The sequence below is a fragment of the Dicentrarchus labrax genome, unplaced genomic scaffold (assembly GCF_905237075.1).
Source record: "Dicentrarchus labrax unplaced genomic scaffold, dlabrax2021, whole genome shotgun sequence".
Classification (NCBI taxonomy): Eukaryota; Metazoa; Chordata; class Actinopteri; family Moronidae; genus Dicentrarchus; species Dicentrarchus labrax.
The window spans coordinates 20,129,671-20,148,428 of record NW_026136704.1 but is presented as its reverse complement, the minus strand read 5'-3'; the positions used below and the strand labels follow the sequence as shown (position 1 = coordinate 20,148,428).

Below are 18,758 nucleotides of genomic sequence, written 5' to 3'. Positions count from 1 at the left end.
TGAAAGGGGCACTCGGTATCAGAGAGCGAGATAAGGGGCAGAGGGAGCAATACGTATCATCTGACCTAAACAGTCTCATCTGACACCCTGCAATTTGCCATTGCTCCACGGAGCAAATGTTAACACTGTACTGCACAAGCCTGCACGCACACACACACACACACACACACACACACACACACACACACACACAAACACACAAACACAGCACACACAGACACAACATACAGCAGCATGTAGGAGGCTCAGTTTCAAACTGATAATATTATTCCTCCGTTTAACATCATGATTTGACTAGAGGATCAGATGAAGCAGAGAGAACAGCTCCAGATATAGCAGAGCCCTAGAGGTGTGGCTGCTCTCTTTTGGGTGACTGTGATGAGCAGCTAAACAGATCTATCACTCATCAAATTAGATCCCCCGAGCCCACACACACCCCTCTGTCCTTCTCACACACACATACAGCAAATGTCTACTAATGTCTGATTTATCCCTGTAACGCAGCTATTAACCACAGCAGTGTCAGTTAGTGAGCGAGGAGCCAGGCAAAGGCCATTTCATCAGACTTCTTTTTGAATGATTGAACTATTTTTTTTAAATCCTTCTCCATCTTCTCTCACTGACAAAATAGGAGATGTCAGTGACACAATTGGATTGATTAGTATCGATTAACAATCACAAACATGGCAAAGGAGGAGAAAATCTTCACTACAATAGAATCTGAAAGAAAATCACATTTTTAAAATGCTGACTGACTGTATTTGCGGTTTGGGATTTATTCAGTCTAAAAGTAACAGGAGAGATTTCTCATTTCTCTAAGGGCAAATGTTCCAGAGTCCAGTGACATATTATGACATTTGCTTTCCATTATTATCCACCACCTGATCAAACACAGCGAGCATGCACTCAGCCAAATATAACCCACACGGTCAAACGAATGGAGTTTGCAGTGACAGTACCTTTCAGCGAGAGAGGCAGATTTGGACAGTAACACAAAGTGGATGTGGGGCTAGTTTTGTCTGCAGACTGACTTAGTTCTTTAATGAATATCATTGCCTGAATTTCCTACCTGGGACGATGGAGACGGTGTCTTTCTCCCAGGACACCACGCTGACGTACTCCTGGACAGCTGAGGGGATGAGGCACTTGAACACAGCAACATTACCCCGCATGGAGCGCTGGTCGGCCACACGGACTGTGTAGGGCTCCCTGAACACTGGTGTGTGGAGAAAGGAGCTGAAGTTAGTCAATGGAAGGATGCTGGTTGGTGGTAATGGATGTTTCAGAAAGGGAGAGTAAGGCTCAACAAACCTTGATCTTTAGTTTTAACTGATGACAAAGTGGTGGAAGTGAACAGAATAAGTTATCAGAGAATGCTAGAGAATAGTTAAAAGTGTCCATCATCATTTCCTAGAGCCCATGAATACATATTCAAATTGCTTGTTTTGTCAGACCAACAGCCCAAAACCCAAAGATTTTCAATTTTTTTTAACTATATAAAAAAACTTTAATTCATCAAATTTGCAAAACTGGAACCAGTATGTTTACCATTTTAGGCCTTTAGGAAACCAAACCATTAATGAATGGTTGTGGTGTTACCATGCAACATTCAGCAAAATGAATGGTAGCAGTAACACTTAGATCAGATTGCCAGAACCCAAGATGACTTCTTCATATTGCTTGTTTTGTATAGTCCAAAACCCAAAGATGAGAGCTGATTGATTTAATTGTAGAACAGTAACAATTTGCTGTTCTTTACTGCACATGTTGACACTGTACAGTTGACATCCTTCCATCCTGTTTAACCCATAGTATAATCAGGCGCCGTTCTAGTAAACAAACTTGTCTGGTGTCCTGTTCAACCACATTAAACCAGCGTTGCTCTCTTTAGCCCCAGATTTGAAGTCACACTATGATCGTAAGGGGGGTTGACATGGAGCTGCGTTGAAGGCGATACACAGTGAGTGGCCCTTGGCCTTTTAAAGACCAATGCCACAGATGCTATGAGACGGCGGGGAGTGGAGGGTTGCTCACGGTCGATGGACCTGTCACATGCAGGCGCCAGGCATCAAAAACGCACCCCCTGCACATGGCATGCAGAGCACTAGGCTGTGAATCTGTGCCAGTGTACAGAAAGGATGGTGGTGATTAAGACGGGCTTAATGATGAAAACAGTAGCCTGTAGCTAACAAAATTATCTCTCCAGTTAACTCACATTTAGATTAGTGAGAAATGTGAAATGCTGAATCAGAGCATACATTTTCATTAAATAAATTAAGTAAAGTGAAATTATATTAATGGATTATTTTGGTGTAGAGGAGAGACAGGTAGTTCAAGGGCATGCTAGCTTGACTGAACTGATCTGTGCTTTCTGAACTGAACTGAACGAACTGAACTGAACGAACTGAACTGAGCTGAACTGTGTGGGCTCATTCTCCACCCTGATCTCATTTTGTATAATTGGGCGTTGCCAATTTTTGTTCCACATCTGACATGAGTAAGAAAAAAAACACAATTACAGAAATCAGATGGGGTCTCAGAAAGGCTGTTGGATGGAGTGTTTCTGGCCTCACAATCTAACACAATCTATTACTGCCATTCAACCAGGCTTCCCTTAGAAATGAGGACAGTAATGGCTTAACAATGTAAAACACACACACACACACACACACACAACACAGGGAGGGGCCCCGCCCTCCCGTGTGTTCGCTCTCTCTCCCCCAGCTCTCCAGTGATATAATTAACGCCTAGCCTGAAGGCCAGTTTCCTTGGTCATTAATAATGCTTTATGCCAGCCGCCACTGTCACTGGAACCCAGTGGAACCAAAGCCGATGTCCTTGTCCAAATTGTGGGGAGTCTTTCACCTTAAAGTCCGAGGTTTAATCTCCCAAGTCTTTGTCTGATTCCATCCATTGCTTTTACACTGTTCTACTTTTTCGTAATTGACTGAAACTTAGACCCTTTCTTTCTTCTATTCTAACTTGTGAAGGAGCCAAGACTGGACAAGACTTCTCTGTCAACATTGTTGAAATTTAACCTTGTGTCATATGTGTGACCATCCTAAACAGAGAAGAGGTTTATAATATTGGATTCTTGGGATCTTTAGACTACCAGTGTTACTGATGCTACTTTGTACCTCAGCTAAATAAAATGCTGCAGTAAGAAACCCTCTGGAGAACATATCACTTCTCACTTTGGTCACCTGACACACAGGCCGCTAATGTGGGCTGAAGCCTAATTTGTAAACAAGTCAAAGCTAAAGGACAAATAATTCCAATCAAGTCTTCATTTCAATTCTTCATTTAAACAGCCCCTGCTTCTCATTGATGCCATCTACCTGCAGATCAATAGCCAGGATCGACTGAGTAGCCTCGGCTGTTGTGGCCGAGCCAATTCTTTCAATCTTTTCTTTACTCTCTGATTGACCCTTCTGCCTCCTGTCAATACCAACGAAAATCCCCAATGCCCACTGTGCTTCTCACAGAGTGTTTAAAACCAGCTTGACAGCTTGTAAATGTTTGGTGCAATGATGACAGTCATCACACGTCTATTCGGTGGAGGTTCAAATCCAGTCAAGCTCGGTCAGGTTTGTACTTCTTCTGCTTTAACCCCAGCTTGTTTAACATTTGCTGACCTCTAAGAAAGTGTTGTTCAGCCATTCCTCTCCCCATTAAAATCAGTCAAATAAGCCCTGTGTGGCAACATGCCCTTGTACACAACCATGTAAACAGCTCCAATAAGAGGCAACTGTTGTGATAGCATTGTCATTTAAAACACGTTCCTCTTCCAAGATATGAAAGAGAGAGGAAAAAAAAACATTACATATTCATTCTCTTAAGCCTTGTGACAGGATGCAAATGGTAGCCCAACTGATTTGTGTGTAAATTGCACTCCCCCTCATCGCATGCGCAGCAGAATCATTAGGATGTTACTGATGCCTGACTATACGCAGCCTGGTTGCCTAGGAACGAGCTAAAACATGGGTCTGGTGCACTGGGCGCACTGGGAGGCAAGTCTTGTATCACTGTCGCTTCAATAATTAACGACGGGGAAACCAAATACTGCATTTACTTATTCATAAAGCAAGCAGCAAAAACACAGAGAAGGAGAGAGATAGAGAAGGAGAAAAATAATGAAATACAGGTGAAATGAATGGACGCAGGTTTCATTATTGAATGGATTGGTTAAAGAAAGCAGTCCTTGTGTATCAGGTTCAGGGACCCTACTTACTGTATTAGTAAGGAAATGTCAGCCAGAGAAAAGATGACGAGGGCAGATGGAGGAAAGGGATCTAGACACCTGCTGCCTTGGCCCGGGCCTACAGCTTTGTGTGTTTTAGTCGGGACAAAAGGGAGATGAGGTGAGCTCATTGAACAGGTGTCCTCATTTCATTTTATTAAGTTTGTGTAAGGAGGTATTGGGTGCACGAAGCATGAAACCCTCTGACTCAGGCAGAATATTTTTCTAGCACAAACAACTGCAATAACTAATTGTTTGCGCTTTAGGTGTGCTTTCATTTTTAGAGTTAAGTCACACATCTGTCACTGAATCCTTTAACTTGTTACCAAAATTGAAAATGATTTACGTATCCTAAAGAAGAGAAAGAGAAGAAAAAAATGCTAGATGCATTGTGAGGGGAGGCTGAGGTGTGAGAAGAGAGGAGATCCTTAAAATACAGTAAGGCCTTATTCCTGAGGCTATAGATGCTGTGAAACTGTTAGATGTGCAACACACACACACACAGAAAAGCTTTGCTTTAGGGGTTAGGATCCAATTCACAAAAAAGACTTAATATTAATAATTATTACTGAATCTGAATCTTTTTGTTGATGTGAAATTGATTTTCTCTGACTTCTTTCTTTGATAATACTAGGTTTGTCAACTGAGTTTTCTGGAAACTCAACCAATTGCCTTCCTTGTCCATCTGAAAGGAAGAATAAGTGACGATGACGTGTTAATTTGGGCATATCATTAATTTTATGTAATAAAACATAAATGTATGTGTAGTTTTTTTTGAACACCTAACTTGTAAAAAGTTCCTAGCCAAGTGACTGCGATGTTTAAAAAAAATACTCCACACTGTTAATCTAAGTCAACCAGACAGAAAGTGAAACAGCAATGTGATAATAATTACCATCTAACAGTATATGCGAGTGAATAGAGTAATCAGAAGAGAGTGGTTTACAAGCAAATACAATTTCAATTCATTTTATCCATATTTATTGAAAGAAAAGTATTTTTTAAGACCTTACCTTAAGTGATTTTGCAGCAAAACTGCTTTATTGATTGAGATTTTTTAATGTAATTTTCCTTTCTTCCTTTCAAGCATCAATTGGATTCAATTAATTTCCATATGGTATGACAATTAAAATGGAAGACTGCTACAGTGTACTTAAGCTGCGTAATGCGCAGTGAACCTCAAGTCTGCTTTTATTTTTGTCCTAGTTATCCAATTGTTGTGACAAATCAATCTGAATTATCATGTAACAGTAGTGGGGGATGCAGACATGATGTTTGGTGGGATGAATGACACAACTAACACAACAAGCAAGTTTAAAAAGTTTGTTTGAGCAGTGATAGGCAGTATTCAGCAGAAAGTACACATGATTTGTAGTAAAAGAGATACTTGCAAAAACACTGGCATGGCCCTCTGAAGAACCAGTCCATGGTCAATACCAAATTGAAGGTTGCATGAAATATTACTTTGGAGAGCCACATACAGTCCAGTATATCAGTGATTCTGTTTAGTTGTCTCTCAAACCGTATTCCGAAATTATAGATTTTTTAGCCAAAAAAAAAATGTGTGCAATATATTGGCATTTAGAAAGATGTTCTCAAAGAAGCTTGAGTAACAAATAAAAACAGAAAACTAAATTAGTCACAATGAGGGAGCCAAATAAAAACATACACGAAAACAAGCAGCCCACATAGTGATTTTCATAAATGTAGAGCTATCCAGACAGGTGCTAGTGCTATTATTGGACCACAATCAGCATGCATGGGAGAGGGTGAGAAAGAGGGAGAGGGACAGAGAGAGAGATGTGAAGATGTGAAGAGAGGGGAGAGAGAGAGAGAGAGAGAGAGAGAGAGAGAGAGAGAGAGAGAGAGAGAGAGAGAGAGAGAGGGAGGGAGGGAAAATGAGACCGCTGGTGAGAGGGAGTGGGGGTGGGGCCGATTTTTTGGGGGGTGTCACACTGTGAGCTGTCAGCTGTCATCATTCTCCTGCGCCACCTGAGACAGGGCATGCCACACCCTAGCGCTCACGCCTCTGTCGCCCATGGCAACTGCAGGGTTGTGTATGTGTGTGAGCGTGTGTGTGTTGTGTAGGACTCTGGAGGTAATGAGGTGCACACACATGCACGTGAGCCCTGGTTATGGAGCTGTGGAGTTGTGGTTGCCTCAGCATTTAATTGATTAATTGTTGTAATTATTTGGGCGGGAAGGTCATCCCAACACTGAGGCTGGCTAGAAGGTCACTCTCACGCTGGAGGGACTGTCCTCCTCTAGGGACCACGCAGGCCATATGGGTGTGTTTATGAGTGTGTGTGGTGGTGGTGGTGGTGGTGGTGGTGGTGAATCCCGCAGCATTTTGGAGAATAATTTAGTTCATATCCATGTGTGGGTAGGGAACTGCTGACTGTCTCTTCATGCAGGATGGATCAGCACAGTCAAAATGTCTGCCTGGCTCTTACCATGGCCTGAAAATCTAGTTTTTTCATAATTCTGTTCACATCTTTCCATGTCTGTAGCTGACTCTCCAAATTCTTTCGTGCCAAACACCCTGACAAAGAGCTGGCAACTAAACACCAAGAGCCAGCTTGACGAAAATGGCTGTATGTGTGTGTGTGTTTGTGTGTGTGTGTGGTTAGGGGACTTTCCAGTCCATGGACAGATGGAGAGACTGGGAGACAGGAGGCTTGCTGGCATGAGCTACGCACAGGCTGGTGTGCATGTAAGTGTGCGTATCTGAGTGGATGCGTGCATGTGCATATGCATGTGAACATACATTCGTGCAAGTCTGTTGTATACACGTGTATCCAGTGTGTATCACATTAGGTCATGTGTTTATGATGTTTATGTGTGTGTGTTTATGTGTGTGTGAGTGTGTGTGTGTGTGTGGGAAAGAGAGTGTGAGAAAGAGCAGTAACACCTTCCCTCAGTGTGTTCAGCGCCTCTCTCCAGCTTTGACCTTGGCAGGGATTGCGGACAGGTCACCGAGCCAACTGTCTATGTGGCTGTATGTCCGTCTTCTGGTGGATTTTTAATACACAGGGTCAAGACACAGAGCTTTGGGACACTTTGCCCCCACTGAGAGAAGTTGTTGGTTTAGGACGCCAATATGACGGCCGTTTGGGTGACCATAATTACAGATGCTGCGCTGTAGCTAGTTAATGCTGTTGTGACCATTTGTGCCAAAGTAAACTGCTTCCAGCTGGGTATTCATACAGATTTATTTACAATAAAATATTTGGGAATGACCAGAAAGATATTATTTTTAGGTGTAACCTTAGCACTCCTAAATTTTACACACAAAGATTATTTTACTTGTCACGAGGAGCACTCAACCTGCTGTATAATGTAATGTATAATGTCTTCTGTGGCTTTGGAAGGAGTTTTTTCAAAGTTTGAAAAACACAACCCCTAATGACATTATCAGGGTCATCTTAAGCTGGGCGTGACACTTTTTAAACAGAAAGTCTCTGTTACCAACTAGAGATGTGGAGCTTGAAAAAGGTGTGTGTCTACCAGGGAGGGAGGGTCTAATGAAAGATAACACTGAGCTGAGCTGCATTATGAGAATCATAGGACCCAGTGTTTTGCCTAATCCATACTAGGTAATAAAATTCATGATATCTTAGCCTCAGGTGCTTCAATTTTGACCATTTGCATTCTAAACTGTCTCTTGTGAGTCCCCCATCTTAATGAAAGTCTAACACTAAGTTGCTGGAGAACACTTGGGGTTAAGGCATCAACTGTGAACTACAACATCCCAGGTTTGTGTCCGGCAGCTTGGCTAAGAATAGTATAAATGTTGTTGATTTAACCGCTGCTGCAAGCAGACTAGGTGTAGTCTTAGACTTAAATGGGCACAAAATGTTTACACCCACAACTTGTGGATGCTCTCCAGGTCACTAGCATTAGCAAGCCAAATAGAGGTGCTCAGAGGTGGCTTAGCATAGACCTACGCCACTGGTACACCCCACCTCACTTTGGTTGATTTCCAACTAAGTAGGAGGTAGGTACAGCCTGAAAAGGCAATGTTGCATTATTCTTTAAAGGGATAGCTCACAGTTCATATCTCTGGGTGAGGTTTGATGGAACTGGAAAAACTGAGGGTAACATCACTATTCAAAATACCTTTGAAATGCATGTAGAGACCTAAAATAGAAGAAAAATGTGTAAAGTTCCCCAGAAATTAAACCATCCCTTGGCTTGGCTTAGTTTTCATCTAGTGTGTCCAACTCTCACCTGCTTTGATGTGGATGCTGGGGCTACGAATCTTGCCCGCTTGGTTCTCAGCAGTGCAGAAGTACTCGTTGTCGTGGATAATGCTGTTATAGGCGGAGGGGGAGAAGGGGTAGAGCTGGAGGGTGCCGTTGGCATGCACGTGGCGGATATGGGGCACGTCGTAAATGTCGTCTCCGGCGGCCAGGTACCAGCGCAGGACGGCATGGGGGGCGCCGCCCGCAGGGCAGGGCAGGGACACCCCCACCGAGCTGGAGAAGGTCACCCGCTGCAGGGAGGCGTTCACAAAGTACAGCCGCGTAGAGACAACATCCTCACTGTTGACTGTTAGGATGATAGAAAGGGAGACAGAGTTAGTTGGTATGTGTATGATGTACAGCAACACTCAGGTACGAAGAGAGGGAGCATGTTCTCATCATTTAAGCAACAAAACTGATTTGACTGAATTTTGAACACTAAATAAAAACAGCATATTGTGAAAAAAACTTTAAGACATGACTATTTCCCAGTATGAAAATGATGTAAGAACATGTTATTACTTAACCTGCCTATACATAAAGGATGTGTTAACACAATATGTGCTTAGAGTGTTTCTGTCTCTATCTTTTACTAAACTGATGGTGAACCTACTGACTGCACATTTTATTTAATTAACATGAAACCTTTTGACCAAAATTAATACATGTATTCAGTCATTTTTAATAAAATGTCTTGGTGAATTGTGTACCATGTCATATAAAGCAGATAATGGGAATATCAATAGTAAATTGGAAAAAAAAAAAATGTTCAATGTTCCATATTTGACTGTCCTTGAACTTTTTAGGCACAGGATGTTCTAGAGATTAATTTACAATAGTTTTCATGAGTCAATTCACTTGTGAGCCATGACTCACTTTGAAATATTACTGAAAATACTACCTGATCCAACACAGACTTGCACACCCACATGCAGTATACAAGCTGGATATACAGGCATTCAGGTCAGCTCAACCCAAACAACTTCCTCCCTGTGTGCCGAACTGCAGACATCCATCTCATCCCATATGCATTATCCTAATATCTCTAATCTAATGTGTGTGTCCAGAGAGCCATTTGGAAATCTGCCTCTCAACAGGAGGGGAAAATGGGTTACATGACTCGACCCTTACCACCCTCATCTTTCCTGTTGATATCATTCAGTAAAAAAAAGTATTTACACAGACGTAATAGTAAACTGCTGCACTTATTATAGGCCTGCTCAAGTCGGTCATATTTACTGTAGGTAGCTCGGTGGGCCTGAGGAGCTGGAAACCACAGATGTTTGCTGTAAAACAATAGTATTGTGGCACAGATGAAGAGCTGCTGCCAGATAAGTTGTCCTAGGGGAGATAGACCACCATATATCCTCTCTCTCAAACGCCCTCTTCCAGTTTAGAGCGGGGTAGCGAGGCGTCTTTTAAGATCTGTGTGTTTCTGTCTGTGTGTATGTGTGTTTGCTGTGGGGGTGGGGGTGGCGGGGAGCGTAAAGAAGTGCTGAGCTCAGCTTGGCTGGAGGCCAGGGGAAGACGCTGTGCCCCGAGCCAGAGAAGTTTCTTCTCAGACAATGATACTTAATTAATCCCTTTTCCCGGATTGTGTCAACAATGCCTGGATTAGTCCTATCTCTTAAATTCTCTCTGCGCTGGGAGAAAATAGGGTGTTGGCTAAGACACATCAATGTAGATATAAAGACACTATCAGATGTCATTTAGGCTCTAATTTCTACAGATCCTCTACATCAATGGATATCATTAGTAACTGGCTATTAAAGGAGAGACAGAAGCTCACTGCCTGTCTTTTTAAGATCTTAATACATGGAAAGATGGATGAATGGTTGATACAAAGGACCATTTTTACATCTGTTCTGTCCAGTATAAATAGTAACAGGCAACGACATAATGACATTAATAACATGACATGAATGGGATGAATCACATGAGAAAGGGCTCAGAAGTAAAATACAGGGATTAGGGATAAAACCCAAATTGACATAAGGTGATTTTCACTCTCTCCTGTGGCACTTCATGCATCTATCTGCATCCCTCTATCATATCTTTCTGCTTTATTCATTTTCTTCTTTGTGTTTCTCATCTGCTATCATACTTTTCACCTTAACCAGACACTCTTCCAAGACACAAACACACTTCCTCTCGTCTTTTCCTGCCACACTTGAGACAGGCAATATTATGCGTTTGGAATTTGTATGCCAGACGCAGAGAGTTAAACCCACATAATCTCCTCTCACATTTAACACACACACAGTCTATCCACTCTGTAATCACACTGCTGTAGGAGGCCGATGTCCGACTTCCCTGGTTCTCATGTGTGTGTGTGGGTGTGGAGCGGATGGAGATCGGAGCGCAAGGCGCCAGAGCGCAGTATTGTAGACAGGACACGGGTGGCTTGTTGGGGGAAAAGGTGCTCGGGTGCAAAGGTGTTTGGATGCAGCCGAGTGAGTGAGTGTGTGTGTGCGTCTGTGTGTGGTAAGGTCAAAGGGACAGAGAGGTTAATGTTAAATGACTGCCTCAGTTCTTGATGTCAAACTCCACCAACAGCAGAGGCTGAGGTGTGCAGGAAAGAGATGCGATCGCTGCTCAGAGCACGGCAGAGGCGCTGATGAGGTAGAGAGTCATTGTTCTCCTGCCTACCAGCAAAAAATGGAGCAGATCCTCTGTGTTCAAAAATCTGAATTCAGGTCAAGTTCAAACCATCCTACCATTTAAATCCATGTCAATCACTCTCACAGGCAGCTAGGCTATTTGATCTGCACTTTCAGCACCACGGAGAGCACCACCATGTATGGCTGGGTGAGGAACACGCACAGAAGTGTTTCCATACTGAGCAAATAAGGAGAAAACTATTAGCAGATGATACCAGTGACACTGACCTGCTTCTCTCTGATGACACATGCTATTTTTAGAGGCAGAATATGTTCATGTCAAAAACTATTTTTCTAGCTGTAAAAGTCCTCACAAAAGAAATAATATCACTGTATAAGAATTTTTGTTCAGAATACTATCATCCTTTCACATACCAGTAACCACAAAATAATGTTATCCTTCAGACTAGTGGTTCCAAACCATTTTTGTCTAATGCACTCCCGAAAAAAGCCCTACCAAATGGGCTCAAGTACCCCTTCATTATGCACCTTTGATAGTTGGAATGGCCTTCATGGAATTGTTTTAGTATTTCACCACAGAGAATACTGTGGTTGTAGTTAATCTGTGGCTGAACATACAAGACCAAGAGATTGTAAAATTGTCCATGTTTGCATATCGTCTCTTTTTTCCCCCATTTTAGTAGGTTTGGTTAAGTTTTTATTCACCACCATTTATATCTATTTTTTGTTTTTGTTTGGTAGGATCCCCATTTTCTGTGCGCTAAAGCACAGCTAGTATTCGTAGGGTCAACTTGGAATAGCAGCAGCTAGATAAGTCAAGCATTTTCCCATTGCTTTTACTTAATTCGACTTCATCTCAGCTCACTTGCTAACCATTTCTTATGCATAAGTTGGTGTTGAAGCATGCAGTCAGCTTGTGATAGCTTGAAGGTTACTGGTTAAAGATCAGCGTCACACAAATGTTAATCTGTGTATTTTTAAATTACCTAAAGCTACTCCACAATCTTTCCAAGTACTCTCTGGCAACTGCAGACGTAGGAAATTACTGCTTTGGATATGCTCCCTTAAATTAAAGCAACGTCTACTTATGACTGCTCTTCAACCATATTGTGTCAATTTAATAAAATAATTTAATTTAATAGAATAATTTCTAGGCCTGAAGAGGAAAATATAAATAAATATTCTGTAGTCTGAATAAATGAACACAATTTTGTCTAGCAAAAAAATGCTGTTTCTTTGTTTCAACTCTTTATCATCTCCTGACCCCTCAGGTTTGCTCTACGATCTTTTGTAGGGGTCCTCTTAACCAGGTTGAAAACCACTGCTTATTCCCAATAAACTGATAATCATCACGTGATATCATACAAAATGGCCTCAAACTAATTCCAAACAGCTCCGATGCAACAACTCACCGAAAAGCAGCAGCTTATGATGCAATGGCAAATCGCTTTGTCCTATGGTATGAATTCAGGTCACTGAGTTCACATACACACACTCATGCACATAAATACACCTGTGTACAACCACATGGAAGCAAACCCCAGTCTACACAGTGCAGATTACGGCCTCCAGCAGAAAAGACCATCATGACAATGACAACCAGGTGACTTATCGCAGAGTTTGATGTCAAAACATCAAAATGGAAGGAGCAAGGATGAGACTGTGAAACATCTACCTGAAAACGATACACATTTTGTCACTTGGGATAGGAGGTTCCCAGAATCATGTGTGATGTGATAAAGACCTGTGGTTCTCAAACCTTTTCTGGCGCGCCCACCTTCAAGCCACCAAGCCTAAATCTTTGTCAAACATTAACATTAATAAGGGAGGCAGATAACTAAATAGGATATGAATCTGAATTTTAGTGAATAAAGGTCAGCACGATAGCGTAAGTAAACTGTTGTTTGTTTATTTTTCCTCCATAAATCATGTGCATTCAACATATTTTTCCCCTGGTCATCCACGGTCGACCTGCAGTGGCTCTATGCCCCACAGTTTGAGAACCACTGATCTAGACATACAACAGATGTAACTGCACATCACAAAAGTCCCTTCCTTGTTTCTAGTGGTGAAGATGCAGACCACGCAGACATGTGTCTCACATTTATCCTCACAATCCTGAACCTTTTTGGTAAGATTGCTTGGAATTGCAATTTTCACTTTCACCCACAATGTCATTGCACAAAAAATGCCTAAAAACATTGCAACAAGCATCAACATTTTTTAGAAAAGCTGCTGTGAAATCAGGCATTTTAAACTGCAACAATCCTAAAAAAAAACAAAAGCCTGTGAAATCCTGAAGGGACTGTAATTTGTTGTTGGACAATAGTGGAGTTATTATTTTCTTCCCTTCCCTTGAGCGTTGACCTCTTTATGATATCTGACAGTTGAGGTGTATAAAGGGGATATTAAAGAAACAATGCAATCAGTAAAATATCATAATCAAGTGTAAACGTCTGCATCATGCAAACAACATGAAGCACAATAACCTAGTTTTTCCTCTTTATCTGGGCAACATCTAACCTCAGATGAGTCCTTTCGTAGCCCCAGGCTCCCTTTCCATCCTTTCCCCAGCAGAGAAAGAAGGAGCAAAGGAGCAGCACTCATCCGATCATGAACTGTATTTTGATTTCCTTCTTCAAGCCTGGATGCATTGATTACAATGAAGAAGGTCAAAGTGATTTGGGGTGAAACACCCAGAAACACCCTTCACAATCTTTCTCTATATTTGTTCTCCCCCCCCTCTCTTTTTTAACCTTCACTTTCTTTCTGCCTGTGTTTCCTTTTTCCGTTTTTCTTTTGACTCAAATCTTTCTTTGCTGTACACTCAAATACATTTTGCACACAGCATACTTTTTTCCTGTTCTTGCAGTGGATATGAAAATGGAGTATGAATATGTATGCTGGAGAAGCAAGGATATTGCCTATGGTGAACCGCTATGCATAATGCAGCTTTTTCTGTCTCATCTACATTCATTCAGACACACACACACACACACACACACACACACACACACAGATTCATACCATCACGTGCATAGAAAAACAGGGCTATAAATCCCTCTCCTTCTCCCTCCCGCTCTCTCTCACTCTCTCCTTCAAACACACACAAAGTCATATAAATACATTTGAGATTGCACATATACGTTCATAATAGCAAGTGGATTTTCTATGTGGTGAACCATGTAGCACTACAGATAACAGCACACAAAACACATTCAGGCCAAATAACAGCTGAGGCATTGAAGTCAGTGGCAATACAGCCTTTGCAATGATGCTACAGAAAAATTGCAGAACATAAAAGGCAAAAGATATGATCATATTTGATAGAGGGTGCTGCTCATTTACCATACAATGACTTCAGATTGAGATATGCATTAGGCTCTCACTGCTTTTGTGTGCAGTCAGAAAGGAAATATTTCTAACATGGTGTCATTTCACTGGGAGAAACACTGTAGTTGAGAAATAAAAACTGCATGGCATGATATTAAGGATGTGAATACAATATGCATGCACACACATACAGGGGAAAGGGGGAAGGTGGTGGTAAACAACCCCTATACACAGTTTGTGCAGTGTCAGTAAAATATTAGGCAGCCATTTCAGCATTTGAAAATTCACATCTCCCACTTCAAAAGGATGATTTCCGCTGTTGAAGTGAGTCAGATTTGTAGATATGTTTTTTTTCCCTTCCTATTCTCCCTCAGAGACAAGGCCATACATGTTTTGATAGTTAACAGAGCAGAAGAGAGGGAAACAGACAAAGAATGAGGGGCACAGTTGACTGTCATTTAAGACATGACCATCAATCTTTCTCCGCGCGTAATGGAGAGGGAACCGGGCTACCGGACACTACTGTTGTGTGCGTAAAACCTGTTGAGTGAGCGGTCAAAATCCACTTCTCTCAGTGACAGCTTAGTGCAATAACAATGTTGTTGCTATGGACTGTAAGATCTACAACTGTGTGATGATAAATAGACAGACAATTGGGAACAGTTGGGATTGTGCTTTGGAGAGTGGTGCGTGATAACTGAACAGGCTCAGTGCGAGATTATCCCTCTTACCAAGTCCTTTATGACTTTTAAAATCGTATTTTCCTCATGCGAAAAGAGAAATTCACCAAATCAATTTGTTAGGAGAAGTTCCGGTTCTGAAAGTGCAGATATCCGCTTTATAGCGCCTCCAGCACAATACCACAAGTGCAATAATATTCTCACACCGATTGACGACGTGTTCGTGTGTTTCCAAACAAACATACTGTTCTGATTGAATATGTGAGACCAAATGACTTGTTCAGATGGACGTGTTTGCGCTGCACGGTTCAAATGCCAAAAGCAGAGCGCCAACTCTTGACAATGAAAACAGGCTTTGCTCGCCGGAGCACAACGAGGGAGGCGAGTTAACCTGAGAGTGACATGTAGCTATTATACCGCGGAGCTGTCTTTCTCCAAGAAAACTGACAGGTTGTGCAAGCACAGCGGGACTCGGAGCAGGAGAAATAAGACATATAGTGGCCCTTTTCATGTTGGGATTTAATGCGACTTTTTGGAAATGATCGTGCATTATTGGAGATATGCGTTATGGATAGATTGTGGGTCGATATCAGTTGGGTATGACTGTGTGAACTGATTACAAACAAATCTTTATAGGTCTGATGGTACCACTACGGAGGGGGGAATGAGGGGCTCAACTTTTACTGTCTATTGATTCTGTTGTAGAATTAAGCTAAACGTGGAATTTAAAAAAAAACCCTCCTACGCATGCACCCTCTCCCCCTCCAAGTTCTGCATAAATCACTTTTATTTTGCATCAAATACAGCAAAATAGTCAATCTTGAACTGTATGTCATACAGCACTCCTCCCAGTCCTCAAATAAGAACAAATTCATCCGGATTTTACAGTGATATTTAAAGAGAAAGAGAGAGGGGGGGGGGACTCCAAAGTTGTTGTCTTCCATCAGCCACTGAAGCCTCAATTGTCCAATCCAGACGCAACATCTGAGTGCATCGTGCGGGTGTAGCCTAGTAGCCACCAGAGTCTGACTCATACCGCAATTACTGGGTTCCCCCTCCGAGCACTTCTCCTCTAGTCGGTATCTGTTTTGATTCCAAATTTACACACAGCCCGTGGTCTGCAACGCCGCAGATCAGCGGCTCAGGCCGGTCTCAATAATAACACAGGAGTACCTTGTAAAGGTTCCTCTGAATACGCCATACAGGTGATCTTACAGTAGATGGGATGACCAAAGTACCTTTCACACTTCATGTATGTATTGAAATGACCGTGAAAGTTGGTCTGCTGCAATCAAGAATAAAATGTACTGACATTAAACTGACTACATTTAGTCTGTCGAGATAGGTCACACATACACACACACACACACGCGCACACACACACACACACGCACACACACACACTACAGTATAAATAAATGGGGGAAAAAATGGGAAAATGATGCTAAGTCCATCAAATGCACAAATAAAAAGGGCAGGCGTAAAGAAGCGAAAGTGTTTTACATCTGTACAGGATCAACACTGTAACACAGTCCATACTGTCGAGTATGTGTTGCAGGGGGCCTGTCGAGCGAAACTGGATAAAACCGGAATCACATTAATTGATGAAATAATTATAGCAAGAGCTCTCACTCCATCTCGATCACTCTGTGACATTTTTTCCTTGAAATTTGTACGGTCACAGATTGAATCGCCTTAAATTCCACAACAAAACGACTGTCGTTTTTCTAACTGCTTTAAAAAATATACCCATTGTTATAATTATTTAAGCCTTTTCCAATTTCTCAGGCCCTGTTCTGGCCTGTCAGGCCTAAAAGCAGAATCCCACCACCCTCAGCTGAGTTTGTCTCAATTTTATTTCCATAAAATGACAAGCAACCTCCCAAATCATGACAAAGAAGAATGAGTGTATCCCCCCTCCTCCTTCTCTCCCTCTATCCATCCATCTATCAATCCCTCTTTTCTCCCCCTCCTCTCCGCACTTATGGATGCAGGTGTGCTGATATGCAGCCAAACCAAAGCAACAAACGCTCAATAACCTAATGAATGTCGAGCTAATGACAGGAAAAAAGATAAAGAAAAAGACTAAATTCTATTTAAAATATGTAGTGGTGTGATCTGAAATATACTGTCATGCTGATGTAAAAATATTTTAAAAAGAATAAGCAGAGAATTGTGTGCCATTCTAGGAGGCGCGGCCAAGCCAGGAAAATACGCAGTACTAATGCATATGCATGTATGATAATAGACCTACCTTTCCCCCTTTAAAATAAAGTTTATTAAATCACACACATCTAAAATACACAGCAGCTACATGAGACAATGTATCACAGTTGATTCGTGCAAAATGAGCGGAACATGGCGCTGAAAAACAACGGAAAATGGAAGTTTGTTTTCCACTGCGTTATCTACATCTTTCCCATCTCAAGCACTCTTTCCGCTCCAGTGGCTGTTTGCAGCCCCCAACCCTCCTCCCCTCACCACACACACACACACACACACACACACACACACACACACACACACACACACACACACACACACACACACACACACACACACACACACAGTACATCTCGTTCAGTCACGGGACAGGGCGATGTACAGTGTGTATAATCGAAATAGACCCTGTAATCCAATTACATACAACAAAAACAGCACAGAAGTCCTCGACGCAGCTGCAGCCCGGCAGAGGGCACTGCCAAGGCCAATGATGGAGACCAGGACCATGAAACACACCCACAATTATAAACAAATGCTTAAGATTCTTTCAAATTTGTTAAGCAGTAAGGTTTATAAACAGGCATTTTCAGTCAGAAAGAAAACGGATGAAAATGAAGTGAATATAAAAATCTAGGTTATTTTTTCCATTGTGTGGTTGTTACGAAATTCATATATAACAAAAAGAACAGAAGATTTTATATTTAAAAGGCAAACTGAATCACTCTCTCCCATCTGCAGCATTTAGAGCGAAGCCAATCAGTAGAATCTGGTGCCACAGAAAATGGTGGATGAATAATTAGACCAGGCATGATAACAACTGAGTCTGCATGAACACTGACACTGCTACATTTTATCAAAGAAAATAAACTGTAATATATGGCTTGGTCTTTAAAATATCCAACCTGGGGCACATTATCTACAAATTAAAGGCCAGCGCTCAATACTCCCCAGCATCAGTTCACACGTCTCTCATAAAATGTATTGACCCTTGTTGCCACACACACACACACACACACACAGGAACACATAAACTGGTGTTTATGCACTATTTTAGGGTCCCTTCCAAAAAAATTTACTTAAAAAAAAGAAGGGATGCTTTAACCCCTAGGGACCACCCTCCCTTAGCTCCAGACGCGCGCACACACTCGCGCACCAAGCACTTATTTGTGTTGGGACAGGACAGAAAAAGTCAGCATATACATTAAACTCCTCTGCCCCCTTGGACTTTTGGGAGTAAACAGCCTACAGCTGTGGCCAGCATCAGCGCTCGAGGTCGCTCCGTCTATCCGTGAGCGCGCCTGCAGATCCTTATCAGCCTCTCCTTCTATTCAACAGCCTCCATATTTACGACACCTCCACATATTCATCATGCAAAATGCAAATGCCGTTGTCTTTCTCTACCTTAACGAACGCAGTG

The 18,758-nt window shown here is 42.0% G+C and overlaps 1 protein-coding gene across 4 annotated transcripts in view; it reads right to left on the bottom strand.

The window, feature by feature from the left end:
• Positions 1-18,758, bottom strand: part of LOC127361945 (cell adhesion molecule DSCAML1) — a 96,387-nt gene that overhangs the window by 76,603 nt on the left and 1,026 nt on the right. For all 4 annotated transcript variants that reach the window (XR_007884370.1, XM_051397138.1, XM_051397137.1 and 1 more), the window contains exons 2-3: positions 8,471-8,791; positions 1,070-1,216 (exon numbers count right to left, since the gene is read on the bottom strand). Coding sequence is in view for 3 of the 4 variants with exons in the window: in XM_051397138.1 (XP_051253098.1) it covers positions 1,070-1,216; positions 8,471-8,791 (468 nt within the window). In the remaining variant the exon portion in view is untranslated. The remainder of the gene's footprint in view (positions 1-1,069; positions 1,217-8,470; positions 8,792-18,758) is intronic.